Below are 16890 nucleotides of genomic sequence, written 5' to 3' on the forward strand. Positions count from 1 at the left end.
ACACATTTTCAATGTCTGGACTACAGGCAGGCCAGTCTAGTACCCGCACTCTTTTACTATGAAGCCACGTTGATGTAACACATGGCTTGGCATTGTCTTGCTGAAATAAGCAGGGGCGTCCATAGTAACGTTGCTTGGATGGCAACATATGTTGCTCCAAAAGCTGTATGTACCTTTCAGCATTAATGGTGCCTTCACAGATGTGTAAGTTACCCATGTCTTGACCACTAATACACCCCCATACCATCACACATGCTGCCTTTTACACTTAGCGCCTAGAACAATCCGGATGGTTCTTTTCCTCTTTGGTCCGGAGGACACGACGTCCACAGTTTCCAAAAACAATTAGAAATGTGGACTCGTCAGACCACAGAACACTTTTCCACTTTGTATCAGTCCATCTTAGATGAGCTCAGGCCCAGCGAAGCCGACGGCGTTTCTGGGTGTTGTTGATAAACGGTTTTCGCCTTGCATAGGAGAGTTTTAACTTGCACTTACAGATGTAGCGACCAACTGTAGTTACTGACAGTGGGTTTCTGAAGTGTTCCTGAGCCCATGTGGTGATATCCTTTACACACTGATGTGGCTTGTTGATGCAGTACAGCCTGAGGGATGGAAGGTCACGGGCTTAGCTGCTTACGTGCAGTGATTTCTCCACATTCTCTGAACCCTTTGATGATATTACGGAGCGTAGATGGTGAAATCCCTCAATTCCTTGCAATAGCTGCTTGAGAAAGGTTGTTCTTAAACTGTTCAACAATTTGTAGCATATCCGTTTATATTTACATCTAACACAATTTCCCAACTCATATGGAAACGGGGTTTGTACATGTTGCATAGATGCTTCCATACATGTTGCATAGATGCTTCCATACATGTTGCATAGATGCTTACATACATGTTGCATAGATGCTTACATACATGTTGCATAGATGCTAACATACATGTTGCATAGATGCTTACATACATGTTGCATACATGCTTACATACATGTTGCATAGATGCTTACATACATGTTGCATAGATGCTTACATACATGTTGCATATATGCTTACATACATGTTGCATAGATGCTTACATACATGTTGCATAGATGCTAACATACATGTTGCATAGATGCTTACATACATGTTGCATACATGCTTACATACATGTTGCATACATGCTTACATACATGTTGCATAGATGCTAACATACATGTTGCATACATGCTTACATACATGTTGCATACATGCTTACATACATGTTGCATAGATGCTTACATACATGTTGCATAGATGCTTACATACATGTTGCATACATGCTAACATACATGTTGCATACATGCTTACATACATGTTGCATACATGCTTACATACATGTTGCATAGATGCTTACATACATGTTGCATACATGCTTACATACATGTTGCATAGATGCTTACATACATGTTGCATAGATGCTTACATACATGTTGCATAGATGCTAACATACATGTTGCATAGATGCTTACATACATGTTGCATACATGCTTACATACATGTTGCATACATGCTTACATACATGTTGCATACATGCTTACATACATGTTGCATAGATGCTAACATACATGTTGCATACATGCTTACATACATGTTGCATAGATGCTTCCATACATGTTGCATAGATGCTTCCATACATGTTGCATAGATGCTTACATACATGTTGCATACATGCTTACATACATGTTGCATACATGCTTACATACATGTTGCATACATGCTTACATACATGTTGCATAGATGCTAACATACATGTTGCATAGATGCTTACATACATGTTGCATAGATGCTTACATACATGTTGCATAGATGCTAACATACATGTTGCATAGGTGCTAACATACATGTTGCATAGATGCTAACATACATGTTGCATAGGTGCTAACATACATGTTGCATAGATGCTTCCATACATGTTGCATAGATGCTTACATACATGTTGCATAGATGCTTACATACATGTTGCATAGATGCTTACATACATGTTGCATAGATGCTAACATACATGTTGCATAGATGCTTACATACATGTTGCATACATGCTTACATACATGTTGCATAGATGCTTACATACATGTTGCATACATGCTTACATACATGTTGCATAGATGCTTACATACATGTTGCATAGATGCTTACATACATGTTGCATAGATGCTAACATAAATGTTGCATAGATGCTTACATACATGTTGCATACATGCTTACATACATGTTGCATACATGCTTACATACATGTTACATAGATGCTAACATACATGTTGCATACATGCTTACATACATGTTGCATACATGCTTACATACATGTTGCATAGATGCTTACATACATGTTGCATAGATGCTTACATACATGTTGCATAGATGCTAACATACATGTTGCATAGATGCTTACATACATGTTGCATACATGCTTACATACATGTTGCATAGATGCTTACATACATGTTGCATACATGCTTACATACATGTTGCATAGATGCTTACATACATGTTGCATAGATGCTTACATACATGTTGCATAGATGCTTACATACATGTTGCATAGATGCTTACATACATGTTGCATAGATGCTAACATACATGTTGCATAGATGCTTACATACATGTTGCATACATGCTTACATACATGTTGCATACATGCTTACATACATGTTGCATACATGCTTACATACATGTTGCATAGATGCTAACATACATGTTGCATACATGCTTACATACATGTTGCATAGATGCTTCCATACATGTTGCATAGATGCTTACATACATGTTGCATAGATGCTTACATACATGTTGCATACATGCTTACATACATGTTGCATAGATGCTTACATACATGTTGCATAGATGCTAACATACATGTTGCATAGATGCTTGCATACATGTTGCATCGATGCTTACATACATGTTGCATAGATGCTAACATACATGTTGCATAGGTGCTAACATACATGTTGCATAGATGCTAACATACATGTTGCATAGGTGCTAACATATGTATGCGCCATGTTAACATGCATGCTTACATACATGTGTGGTGTTTACATGTTGCATCATAGTGATGGTGAATGTGTTGCAGGTGTTTCCATGTTGCATCATAGTGATGGTGAATGTGTTGCAGGTGTTTCCATGTTGCATCATAGTGATGGTGAATGTGTTGCAGGTGTTTCCATGTTGCATCATAGTGATGGTGAATGTGTTGCAGGTGTTTCCATGTTGCATCATAGTGATGGTGAATGTGTTGCAGGTGTTTCCATGTTGCATCATAGTGATGGTGAATGTGTTGCAGGTGTTTCCATGTTGCATCATAGTGATGGTGAATGTGTTGCAGGTGTTTACATGTTGCATCATAGTGATGGTGAATGTGTTGCAGGTGTTTACATGTTGCATCATAGTGATGGTGAATGTGTTGCAGGTGTTTCCATGTTGCATCATAGTGATGGTGAATGTGTTGCAGGTGTTTCCATGTTGCATCATAGTGATGGTGAATGTGTTGCAGGTGTTTCCATGTTGCATCATAGTGATGGTGAATGTGTTGCAGGTGTTTACATGTTGCATCATAGTGATGGTGAATGTGTTGCAGGTGTTTACATGTTGCATCATAGTGATGGTGAATGTGTTGCAGGTGTTTACATGTTGCATCATAGTGATGGTGAATGTGTTGCAGGTGTTTCCATGTTGCATCATAGTGATGGTGAATGTGTTGCAGGTGTTTACATGTTGCATCATAGTGATGGTGAATGTGTTGCAGGTGTTTACATGTTGCATCATAGTGATGGTGAATGTGTTGCAGGTGTTTACATGTTGCATCATAGTGATGGTGAATGTGTTGCAGGTGTTTACATGTTGCATCATAGTGATGGTGAATGTGTTGCAGGTGTTTACATGTTGCATCATAGTGATGGTGAATGTGTTGCAGGTGTTTCCATGTTGCATCATAGTGATGGTGAATGTGTTGCAGGTGTTTACATGTTGCATCATAGTGATGGTGAATGTGTTGCAGGTGTTTCCATGTTGCATCATAGTGATGGTGAATGTGTTGCAGGTGTTTCCATGTTGCATCATAGTGATGGTGAATGTGTTGCAGGTGTTTACATGTTGCATCATAGTGATGGTGAATGTGTTGCAGGTGTTTACATGTTGCATCATAGTGATGGTGAATGTGTTGCAGGTGTTTACATGTTGCATCATAGTGATGGTGAATGTGTTGCAGGTGTTTACATGTTGCATCATAGTGATGGTGAATGTGTTGCAGGTGTTTACATGTTGCATCATAGTGATGGTGAATGTGTTGCAGGTGTTTCCATGTTGCATCATAGTGATGGTGAATGTGTTGCAGGTGTTTCCATGTTGCATCATAGTGATGGTGAATGTGTTGCAGGTGTTTCCATGTTGCATCATAGTGATGGTGAATGTGTTGCAGGTGTTTACATGTTGCATCATAGTGATGGTGAATGTGTTGCAGGTGTTTACATGTTGCATCATAGTGATGGTGAATGTGTTGCAGGTGTTTACATGTTGCATCATAGTGATGGTGAATGTGTTGCAGGTGTTTACATGTTGCATCATAGTGATGGTGAATGTGTTGCAGGTGTTTACATGTTGCATCATAGTGATGGTGAATGTGTTGCAGGTGTTTACATGTTGCATCATAGTGATGGTGAATGTGTTGCAGGTGTTTACATGTTGCATCATAGTGATGGTGAATGTGTTGCAGGTGTTTACATGTTGCATCATAGTGATGGTGAATGTGTTGCAGGTGTTTACATGTTGCATCATAGTGATGGTGAATGTGTTGCAGGTGTTTACATGTTGCATCATAGTGATGGTGAATGTGTTGCAGGTGTTTCCATGTTGCATCATAGTGATGGTGAATGTGTTGCAGGTGTTTACATGTTGCATCATAGTGATGGTGAATGTGTTGCAGGTGTTTTCATGTTGCATCATAGTGATGGTGAATGTGTTGCAGGTGTTTTCATGTTGCATCATAGTGATGGTGAATGTGTTGCAGGTGTTTACATGTTGCATCATAGTGATGGTGAATGTGTTGCAGGTGTTTCCATGTTGCATCATAGTGATGGTGAATGTGTTGCAGGTGTTTACATGTTGCATCATAGTGATGGTGAATGTGTTGCAGGTGTTTACATGTTGCATCATAGTGATGGTGAATGTGTTGCAGGTGTTTACATGTTGCATCATAGTGATGGTGAATGTGTTGCAGGTGTTTACATGTTGCATCATAGTGATGGTGAATGTGTTGCAGGTGTTTACATGTTGCATCATAGTGATGGTGAATGTGTTGCAGGTGTTTCCATGTTGCATCATAGTGATGGTGAATGTGTTGCAGGTGTTTACATGTTGCATCATAGTGATGGTGAATGTGTTGCAGGTGTTTTCATGTTGCATCATAGTGATGGTGAATGTGTTGCAGGTGTTTTCATGTTGCATCATAGTGATGGTGAATGTGTTGCAGGTGTTTACATGTTGCATCATAGTGATGGTGAATGTGTTGCAGGTGTTTCCATGTTGCATCATAGTGATGGTGAATGTGTTGCAGGTGTTTACATGTTGCATCATAGTGATGGTGAATGTGTTGCAGGTGTTTCCATGTTGCATCATAGTGATGGTGAATGTGTTGCAGGTGTTTACATGTTGCATCATAGTGATGGTGAATGTGTTGCAGGTGTTTCCATGTTGCATCATAGTGATGGTGAATGTGTTGCAGGTGTTTACATGTTGCATCATAGTGATGGTGAATGTGTTGCAGGTGTTTACATGTTGCATCATAGTGATGGTGAATGTGTTGCAGGTGTTTACATGTTGCATCATAGTGATGGTGAATGTGTTGCAGGTGTTTACATGTTGCATCATAGTGATGGTGAATGTGTTGCAGGTGTTTACATGTTGCATCATAGTGATGGTGAATGTGTTGCAGGTGTTTCCATGTTGCATCATAGTGATGGTGAATGTGTTGCAGGTGTTTACATGTTGCATCATAGTGATGGTGAATGTGTTGCAGGTGTTTACATGTTGCATCATAGTGATGGTGAATGTGTTGCAGGTGTTTACATGTTGCATCATAGTGATGGTGAATGTGTTGCAGGTGTTTACATGTTGCATCATAGTGATGGTGAATGTGTTGCAGGTGTTTACATGTTGCATCATAGTGATGGTGAATGTGTTGCAGGTGTTTCCATGTTGCATCATAGTGATGGTGAATGTGTTGCAGGTGTTTCCATGTTGCATCATAGTGATGGTGAATGTGTTGCAGGTGTTTCCATGTTGCATCATAGTGATGGTGAATGTGTTGCAGGTGTTTCCATGTTGCATCATAGTGATGGTGAATGTGTTGCAGGTGTTTTCATGTTGCATCATAGTGATGGTGAATGTGTTGCAGGTGTTTTCATGTTGCATCATAGTGATGGTGAATGTGTTGCAGGTGTTTACATGTTGCATCATAGTGATGGTGAATGTGTTGCAGGTGTTTCCATGTTGCATCATAGTGATGGTGAATGTGTTGCAGGTGTTTACATGTTGCATCATAGTGATGGTGAATGTGTTGCAGGTGTTTCCATGTTGCATCATAGTGATGGTGAATGTGTTGCAGGTGTTTCCATGTTGCATCATAGTGATGGTGAATGTGTTGCAGGTGTTTCCATGTTGCATCATAGTGATGGTGAATGTGTTGCAGGTGTTTACATGTTGCATCATAGTGATGGTGAATGTGTTGCAGGTGTTTACATGTTGCATCATAGTGATGGTGAATGTGTTGCAGGTGTTTCCATGTTGCATCATAGTGATGGTGAATGTGTTGCAGGTGTTTACATGTTGCATCATAGTGATGGTGAATGTGTTGCAGGTGTTTCCATGTTGCATCATAGTGATGGTGAATGTGTTGCAGGTGTTTACATGTTGCATCATAGTGATGGTGAATGTGTTGCAGGTGTTTCCATGTTGCATCATAGTGATGGTGAATGTGTTGCAGGTGTTTCCATGTTGCATCATAGTGATGGTGAATGTGTTGCAGGTGTTTACATGTTGCATCATAGTGATGGTGAATGTGTTGCAGGTGTTTTCATGTTGCATCATAGTGATGGTGAATGTGTTGCAGGTGTTTTCATGTTGCATCATAGTGATGGTGAATGTGTTGCAGGTGTTTACATGTTGCATCATAGTGATGGTGAATGTGTTGCAGGTGTTTCCATGTTGCATCATAGTGATGGTGAATGTGTTGCAGGTGTTTCCATGTTGCATCATAGTGATGGTGAATGTGTTGCAGGTGTTTACATGTTGCATCATAGTGATGGTGAATGTGTTGCAGGTGTTTACATGTTGCATCATAGTGATGGTGAATGTGTTGCAGGTGTTTACATGTTGCATCATAGTGATGGTGAATGTGTTGCAGGTGTTTACATGTTGCATCATAGTGATGGTGAATGTGTTGCAGGTGTTTCCATGTTGCATCATAGTGATGGTGAATGTGTTGCAGGTGTTTCCATGTTGCATCATAGTGATGGTGAATGTGTTGCAGGTGTTTCCATGTTGCATCATAGTGATGGTGAATGTGTTGCAGGTGTTTACATGTTGCATCATAGTGATGGTGAATGTGTTGCAGGTGTTTTCATGTTGCATCATAGTGATGGTGAATGTGTTGCAGGTGTTTTCATGTTGCATCATAGTGATGGTGAATGTGTTGCAGGTGTTTACATGTTGCATCATAGTGATGGTGAATGTGTTGCAGGTGTTTCCATGTTGCATCATAGTGATGGTGAATGTGTTGCAGGTGTTTACATGTTGCATCATAGTGATGGTGAATGTGTTGCAGGTGTTTCCATGTTGCATCATAGTGATGGTGAATGTGTTGCAGGTGTTTACATGTTGCATCATAGTGATGGTGAATGTGTTGCAGGTGTTTCCATGTTGCATCATAGTGATGGTGAATGTGTTGCAGGTGTTTCCATGTTGCATCATAGTGATGGTGAATGTGTTGCAGGTGTTTCCATGTTGCATCATAGTGATGGTGAATGTGTTGCAGGTGTTTACATGTTGCATCATAGTGATGGTGAATGTGTTGCAGGTGTTTTCATGTTGCATCATAGTGATGGTGAATGTGTTGCAGGTGTTTTCATGTTGCATCATAGTGATGGTGAATGTGTTGCAGGTGTTTACATGTTGCATCATAGTGATGGTGAATGTGTTGCAGGTGTTTCCATGTTGCATCATAGTGATGGTGAATGTGTTGCAGGTGTTTACATGTTGCATCATAGTGATGGTGAATGTGTTGCAGGTGTTTCCATGTTGCATCATAGTGATGGTGAATGTGTTGCAGGTGTTTACATGTTGCATCATAGTGATGGTGAATGTGTTGCAGGTGTTTCCATGTTGCATCATAGTGATGGTGAATGTGTTGCAGGTGTTTACATGTTGCATCATAGTGATGGTGAATGTGTTGCAGGTGTTTCCATGTTGCATCATAGTGATGGTGAATGTGTTGCAGGTGTTTCCATGTTGCATCATAGTGATGGTGAATGTGTTGCAGGTGTTTACATGTTGCATCATAGTGATGGTGAATGTGTTGCAGGTGTTTCCATGTTGCATCATAGTGATGGTGAATGTGTTGCAGGTGTTTACATGTTGCATCATAGTGATGGTGAATGTGTTGCAGGTGTTTCCATGTTGCATCATAGTGATGGTGAATGTGTTGCAGGTGTTTACATGTTGCATCATAGTGATGGTGAATGTGTTGCAGGTGTTTCCATGTTGCATCATAGTGATGGTGAATGTGTTGCAGGTGTTTACATGTTGCATCATAGTGATGGTGAATGTGTTGCAGGTGTTTCCATGTTGCATCATAGTGATGGTGAATGTGTTGCAGGTGTTTCCATGTTGCATCATAGTGATGGTGAATGTGTTGCAGGTGTTTCCATGTTGCATCATAGTGATGGTGAATGTGTTGCAGGTGTTTACATGTTGCATCATAGTGATGGTGAATGTGTTGCAGGTGTGAGTATTTGCTGCAGGAAAAAGGTCAGGAGTTTGTCCAGCAGATTCAGGCTCGTTTCCCTCGACTGTTTGAGCAGGTAAAAGTCAGAAGAAGAAAGTCACTCTGCTGGTTTGTGTGTGAGATGTTCTATCTTCCATCTTCCATCTTCCATCTTCCTTCTTCCTTCTTCCTTCTTCCATCTTCCATCTTCCATCTTCCATCTTCCTTCTTCCATCTTCCATCTTCCATCTTCCATCTTCCATCTTCCTTCTTCCATCTTCCTTCTTCCTTCTTCCTTCTTCCATCTTCCATCTTCCATCTTCCTTCTTCCTTCTTCCATCTTCCTTCTTCCTTCTTCCTTCTTCCATCTTCCATCTTCCTTCTTCCATCTTCCTTCTTCCTTCTTCCATCTTCCATCTTCCATCTTCCTTCTTCCATCTTCCATCTTCCATCTTCCATCTTCCTTCTTCCATCTTCCATCTTCCATCTTCCATCTTCCATCTTCCTTCTTCCATCTTCCATCTTCCTTCTTCCTTCTTCCATCTTCCATCTTCCATCTTCCATCTTCCATCTTCCATCTTCCATCTTCCATCTTCCTTCTTCCATCTTCCATCTTCCATCTTCCTTCTTCCATCTTCCATCTTCCATCTTCCTTCTTCCATCTTCCTTCTTCCATCTTCCATCTTCCATCTTCCATCTTCCTTCTTCCATCTTCCATCTTCCATCTTCCATCTTCCATCTTCCTTCTTCCTTCTTCCTTCTTCCTTCTTCCATCTTCCATCTTCCATCTTCCATCTTCCATCTTCCATCTTCCTTCTTCCATCTTCCATCTTCCATCTTCCATCTTCCTTCTTCCATCTTCCATCTTCCTTCTTCCATCTTCCATCTTCCTTCTTCCTTCTTCCATCTTCCATCTTCCATCTTCCATCTTCCATCTTCCTTCTTCCTTCTTCCTTCTTCCATCTTCCATCTTCCATCTTCCTTCTTCCTTCTTCCATCTTCCATCTTCCATCTTCCATCTTCCATCTTCCTTCTTCCTTCTTCCTTCTTCCTTCTTCCTTCTTCCATCTTCCATCTTCCATCTTCCTTCTTCCTTCTTCCTTCTTCCTTCTTCCATCTTCCTTCTTCCATCTTCCTTCTTCCTTCTTCCTTCTTCCTTCTTCCTTCTTCCATCTTCCATCTTCCATCTTCCATCTTCCATCTTCCTTCTTCCTTCTTCCATCTTCCATCTTCCATCTTCCATCTTCCATCTTCCATCTTCCATCTTCCTTCTTCCTTCTTCCATCTTCCATCTTCCATCTTCCTTCTTCCATCTTCCATCTTCCATCTTCCATCTTCCATCTTCCTTCTTCCATCTTCCATCTTCCTTCTTCCTTCTTCCTTCTTCCTTCTTCCATCTTCCATCTTCCATCTTCCATCTTCCATCTTCCTTCTTCCTTCTTCCATCTTCCATCTTCCATCTTCCATCTTCCTTCTTCCTTCTTCCATCTTCCTTCTTCCATCTTCCTTCTTCCTTCTTCCATCTTCCATCTTCCATCTTCCATCTTCCTTCTTCCTTCTTCCTTCTTCCATCTTCCATCTTCCTTCTTCCGTCTTCCGTCTTCCGTCTTCCGTCTTCCATCTTTCATCTTTCATCTTTCATCCTCCTTCTTCCGTCTTCCGTCTTTTGTCTTCCGTCCTCCGTCCTCCGTCCTCCTTCCTCCTTCTTCCTTCCGTCTTCCTTCTTCCTTCTTCCTTCTTCCATCTTCCATCTTCCATCTTCCTTCTTCCATCTTCCATCTTCCATCTTCCTTCTTCCTTCTTCCTTCTTCCTTCTTCCATCTTCCATCTTCCATCTTCCATCTTCCTTCTTCCATCTTCCATCTTCCATCTTCCATCTTCCTTCTTCCTTCTTCCATCTTCCATCTTCCATCTTCCATCTTCCTTCTTCCTTCTTCCTTCTTCCTTCTTCCATCTTCCATCTTCCATCTTCCATCTTCCATCTTCCATCTTCCTTCTTCCATCTTCCATCTTCCATCTTCCATCTTACATCTTCCATCTTCCATCTTCCATCTTCCATCTTCCTTCTTCCTTCTTCCTTCTTCCTTCTTCCATCTTCCATCTTCCATCTTCCATCTTCCATCTTCCTTCTTCCTTCTTACTTCTTCCTTCTTCCTTCTTCCATCTTCCTTCTTCCTTCTTCCTTCTTCCATCTTCCATCTTCCTTCTTCCTTCTTCCATCTTCCTTCTTCCTTCTTCCTTCTTCCTTCTTCCTTCTTCCTTCTTCCATCTTCCATCTTCCATCTTCCATCTTCCTTCTTCCTTCTTCCTTCCATCTTCCATCTTCCTTCTTCCTTCTTCCGTCTTCCGTCTTCCATCTTTCATCTTTCATCTTTCATCCTCCTTCTTCCGTCTTCCGTCTTTTGTCTTCCGTCCTCCGTCCTCCTTCCTCCTTCTTCCTTCCGTCTTCCTTCTTCCTTCTTCCTTCTTCCTTCTTCCTTCTTCCATCTTCCATCTTCCTTCTTCCATCTTCCATCTTCCATCTTCCTTCTTCCTTCTTCCTTCTTCCATCTTCCATCTTCCTTCTTCCTTCTTCCTTCTTCCTTCTTCCTTCTCCCATCTTCCATCTTCCTTCTTCCTTCTTCCTTCTTCCTTCTTCCTTCTTCCATCTTCCATTTTCCTTCTTCCTTCTTCCTTCTTCCATCTTCCTTCTTCCTTCTTCCTTCTTCCTTCTTCCATCTTCCATCTTCCATCTTCCATCTTCCTTCTTCCTTCTTCCTTCCATCTTCCATCTTCCATCTTCCTTCTTCCTTCTTCCGTCTTCCGTCTTCCGTCTTCCATCTTTCATCTTTCATCTTTCATCCTCCTTCTTCCGTCTTCCGTCTTTTGTCTTCCGTCCTCCGTCCTCCTTCCTCCTTCTTCCTTCCGTCTTCCTTCTTCCTTCTTCCTTCTTCCTTCTTCCTTCTTCCATCTTCCATCTTCCATCTTCCTTCTTCCTTCTTCCGTCTTCCGTCTTCCATCTTTCATCTTTCATCTTTCATCTTTCATCTTTCATCCTCCTTCTTCCGTCTTCCGTCTTTTGTCTTCCGTCCTCCGTCCTCCGTCCTCCTTCCTCCTTCTTCCTTCCGTCTTCCTTCTTCCGTCTTCCGTCTTCCGTCTTCCGTCCTCCGTCTTCCTTCTTCCTTCTTCCTTCCGTCTTCCGTCTTCCGTCTTTCATGTTTCATGTTTCATCTTTCATATTTCATCTTTCATCTTCCACAGCTGCTGACAAACGGAGACAGCAGCTCCAGAGAGTTTGTGGACCCGCCAGGTGAGTGGAGCCAAGAGAAGTGTACCATGGTCTCACTATGTCCTCACAGCCGTCCTCGGTCTGGCCTCACAGTGGTGCACCTGGGTCCGGGTGACGAGCGCTGCGAGGACGCCGTCATGATGAACACGCCCGTCATCAAGTCTGCCCTGGAGATGGGCTTCGAGCGCGGTCTGGTCAAGCAGACGGTCCAGGGCAAGATCCTGACCAGCGGGGAGAACTACCGCACAGTCCAGGAGCTGGTCTGTGACCTGCTGAGTGCCGAGGACCAGAAGAGGGAGGAGGAGCGGGAGATGCTGGCTGAGGCCATGGCGTCAGGTTGGTTGGACCACTGTTGTGCATCATCCAACCTTCTCTCTCTCTTTGTTTGTTGTGCATCATCCAACCTTCTCTCTCTCTTTGTTGTGCATCATCCAACCTTCTCTCTCTCTTTGTTGTGCATCATCCAACCTTCTCTCTCTCTTTGTTGTGCATCATCCAACCTTCTCTCTCTCTTTGTTTGTTGTGCATCATCCAACCTTCTCTCTCTCTTTGTTGTGCATCATCCAACCTTCTCTCTCTCTTTGTTTGTTGTGCATCATCCAACCTTCTCTCTCTCTTTGTTTGTTGTGCATCATCCAACCTTCTCTCTCTCTTTGTTGTGCATCATCCAACCTTCTCTCTCTCTTTGTTTGTTGTGCATCATCCAACCTTCTCTCTCTCTTTGTTTGTTGTGCATCATCCAACCTTCTCTCTCTCTTTGTTGTGCATCATCCAACCTTCTCTCTCTCTTTGTTTGTTGTGCATCATCCAACCTTCTCTCTCTCTTTGTTTGTTGTGCATCATCCAACCTTCTCTCTCTCTTTGTTGTGCATCATCCAACCTTCTCTCTCTCTTTGTTTGTTGTGCATCATCCAACCTTCTCTCTCTCTTTGTTGTGCATCATCCAACCTTCTCTCTCTCTTTGTTTGTTGTGCATCATCCAACCTTCTCTCTCTCTTTGTTTGTTGTGCATCATCCAACCTTCTCTCTCTCTTTGTTGTGCATCATCCAACCTTCTCTCTCTCTTTGTTTGTTGTGCATCATCCAACCTTCTCTCTCTCTTTGTTGTGCATCATCCAACCTTCTCTCTCTCTTTGTTGTGCATCATCCAACCTTCTCTCTCTCTTTGTTTGTTGTGCATCATCCAACCTTCTCTCTCTCTTTGTTGTGCATCATCCAACCTTCTCTCTCTCTTTGTTTGTTGTGCATCATCCAACCTTCTCTCTCTCTTTGTTTGTTGTGCATCATCCAACCTTCTCTCTCTCTTTGTTTGTTGTGCATCATCCAACCTTCTCTCTCTCTTTGTTTGTTGTGCATCATCCAACCTTCTCTCTCTCTTTGTTGTGCATCATCCAACCTTCTCTCTTTGTTTGTTGTGCATCATCCAACCTTCTCTCTCTCTTTGTTGTGCATCATCCAACCTTCTCTCTCTCTTTGTTTGTTGTGCATCATCCAACCTTCTCTCTCTCTTTGTTGTGCATCATCCAACCTTCTCTCTCTCTTTGTTTGTTGTGCATCATCCAACCTTCTCTCTCTCTTTGTTGTGCATCATCCAACCTTCTCTCTCTCTTTGTTTGTTGTGCATCATCCAACCTTCTCTCTCTCTTTGTTTGTTGTGCATCATCCAACCTTCTCTCTTTGTTTGTTGTGCATCATCCAACCTTCTCTCTCTCTTTGTTTGTTGTGCATCATCCAACCTTCTCTCTTTGTTTGTTGTGCATCATCCAACCTTCTCTCTCTCTTTGTTTGTTGTGCATCATCCAACCTTCTCTCTCTCTTTGTTGTGCATCATCCAACCTTCTCTCTCTCTTTGTTTTGTTGTGCATCATCCAACCTTCTCTCTCTCTTTGTTGTGCATCATCCAACCTTCTCTCTCTCTTTGTTGTGCATCATCCAACCTTCTCTCTCTCTTTGTTTGTTGTGCATCATCCAACCTTCTCTCTCTCTTTGTTGTGCATCATCCAACCTTCTCTCTCTCTTTGTTTGTTGTGCATCATCCAACCTTCTCTCTCTCTTTGTTGTGCATCATCCAACCTTCTCTCTCTCTTTGTTTGTTGTGCATCATCCAACCTTCTCTCTCTCTTTGTTGTGCATCATCCAACCTTCTCTCTCTCTTTGTTTGTTGTGCATCATCCAACCTTCTCTCTCTCTTTTGTTGTGCATCATCCAACCTTCTCTCTCTCTTTGTTGTGCATCATCCAACCTTCTCTCTCTCTTTGTTTGTTGTGCATCATCCAACCTTCTCTCTCTCTTTGTTTTGTTGTGCATCATCCAACCTTCTCTCTTTGTTTGTTGTGCATCATCCAACCTTCTCTCTCTCTTTGTTTGTTGTGCATCATCCAACCTTCTCTCTCTCTTTGTTGTGCATCATCCAACCTTCTCTCTCTCTTTGTTTGTTGTGCATCATCCAACCTTCTCTCTCTTTGTTGTGCATCCATCCAACCTTCTCTCTCTTTGTTGTGCATCATCCAACCTTCTCTCTCTCTTTGTTGTGCATCATCCAACCTTCTCTCTCTCTTGTTGTGCATCATCCAACCTTCTCTCTCTTTGTTGTGCATCATCCAACCCTTCTCTCTCTCTTTGTTGTGCATCATCCAACCTTCTCTTTGTTGTGCATCATCCAACCTTCTCTTTGTTGTGCATCATCCAACCTTCTCTTTGTTGTGCATCATCCAACCTTCTCTTTGTTGTGCATCATCCAACCTTCTCTCTTTGTTTGTTGTGCATCATCCAACCTTCTCTTTGTTGTGCATCATCCAACCTTCTCTCTTTGTTTGTTGTGCATCATCCAACCTTCTCTCTTTGTTTGTTGTGCATCATCCAACCTTCTCTTCTCTTTGTTGTGCATCATCCAACCTTCTCTTTGTTTGTTGTGCATCATCCAACCTTCTCTTTGTTTGTTGTGCATCATCCAACCTTCTCTCTCTCTTTGTTGTGCATCATCCAACCTTCTCTCTTTGTTTGTTGTGCATCATCCAACCTTCTCTTTGTTTGTTGTGCATCATCCAACCTTCTCTTTGTTTGTTGTGCATCATCCAACCTTCTCTTTGTTGTGCATCATCCAACCTTCTCTTTGTTGTGCATCATCCAACCTTCTCTTTGTTTGTTGTGCATCATCCAACCTTCTCTTTGTTGTGCATCATCCAACCTTCTCTTTGTTGTGCATCATCCAACCTTCTCTTTGTTGTGCATCATCCAACCTTCTCTTTGTTGTGCATCATCCAACCTTCTCTTTGTTGTGCATCATCCAACCTTCTCTTTGTTGTGCATCATCCAACCTTCTCTTTGTTGTGCGTCATCCAACCTTCTCTTTGTTTGTTGTGCATCATCCAACCTTCTCTTTGTTGTGCATCATCCAACCTTCTCTTTGTTTGTTGTGCATCATCCAACCTTCTCTTTGTTGTGCATCATCCAACCTTCTCTTTGTTGTGCGTCATCCAACCTTCTCTTTGTTGTGCATCATCCAACCTTCTCTTTGTTGTGCATCATCCAACCTTCTCTTTGTTGTGCGTCATCCAACCTTCTCTTTGTTTGTTGTGCATCATCCAACCTTCTCTTTGTTGTGCATCATCCAACCTTCTCTTTGTTTGTTGTGCATCATCCAACCTTCTCTTTGTTGTGCATCATCCAACCTTCTCTTTGTTGTGCATCATCCAACCTTCTCTTTGTTGTGCGTCATCCAACCTTCTCTTTGTTTGTTGTGCATCATCCAACCTTCTCTTTGTTGTGCATCATCCAACCTTCTCTTTGTTTGTTGTGCATCATCCAACCTTCTCTTTGTTGTGCATCATCCAACCTTCTCTTTGTTGTGCGTCATCCAACCTTCTCTTTGTTGTGCATCATCCAACCTTCTCTTTGTTGTGCATCATCCAACCTTCTCTTTGTTGTGCGTCATCCAACCTTCTCTTTGTTTGTTGTGCATCATCCAACCTTCTCTTTGTTGTGCATCATCCAACCTTCTCTTTGTTTGTTGTGCATCATCCAACCTTCTCTTTGTTGTGCATCATCCAACCTTCTCTTTGTTGTGCATCATCCAACCTTCTCTTTGTTGTGCGTCATCCAACCTTCTCTTGTTTGTTGTGCATCATCCAACCTTCTCTTTTTGTTGTGCATCATCCAACCTTCTCTTTGTTTGTTGTGCATCATCCAACCTTCTCTTTGTTGTGCATCATCCAACCTTCTCTTTGTTGTGCATCATCCAACCTTCTCTTTGTTGTGCATCATCCAACCTTCTCTTTGTTGTGCATCATCCAACCTTCTCTTCTCTTTGTTGTGCGTCATCCAACCTTCTCTTTGTTTGTTGTGCATCATCCAACCTTCTCTTTGTTGTGCATCATCCAACCTTCTCTTTGTTTGTTGTGCATCATCCAACCTTCTCTTTGTTGTGCATCATCCAACCTTCTCTCTCTCTCCCATCTTCAGATGGCTTCACCTTCGTCAAGAGACACCAGGCAGCTCTCATCCAACGTCTGAAAAGTGTGGAGCCCGTTATGGAACATCTACGAGAACAAACTGTGCTAAGTATGTCTCACTCTTCTATATAATACACTGTGTATATAACTGTACATGTACATACATATATA

The 16890-nt window shown here is 42.0% G+C and overlaps 1 protein-coding gene across 1 annotated transcript in view; it reads left to right on the forward strand.

The window, feature by feature from the left end:
• The window catches only part of LOC133649988 (baculoviral IAP repeat-containing protein 2-like), a 42415-nt gene extending 25564 nt beyond the window's left edge, over positions 1-16851 (forward strand). The window contains exons 7-10 of the mRNA XM_062046704.1: positions 9019-9097; positions 12241-12289; positions 12362-12604; positions 16730-16851. Of these exons, the coding sequence (XP_061902688.1) occupies positions 9019-9097; positions 12241-12289; positions 12362-12604; positions 16730-16851 (493 nt within the window). The remainder of the gene's footprint in view (positions 1-9018; positions 9098-12240; positions 12290-12361; positions 12605-16729) is intronic.
• The last annotated feature ends 39 nt before the right edge of the window (positions 16852-16890 follow it).

Source organism: Entelurus aequoreus, linkage group LG05 (genome assembly GCF_033978785.1).
Source record: "Entelurus aequoreus isolate RoL-2023_Sb linkage group LG05, RoL_Eaeq_v1.1, whole genome shotgun sequence".
NCBI classification, from domain to species: Eukaryota; Metazoa; Chordata; class Actinopteri; order Syngnathiformes; family Syngnathidae; genus Entelurus; species Entelurus aequoreus.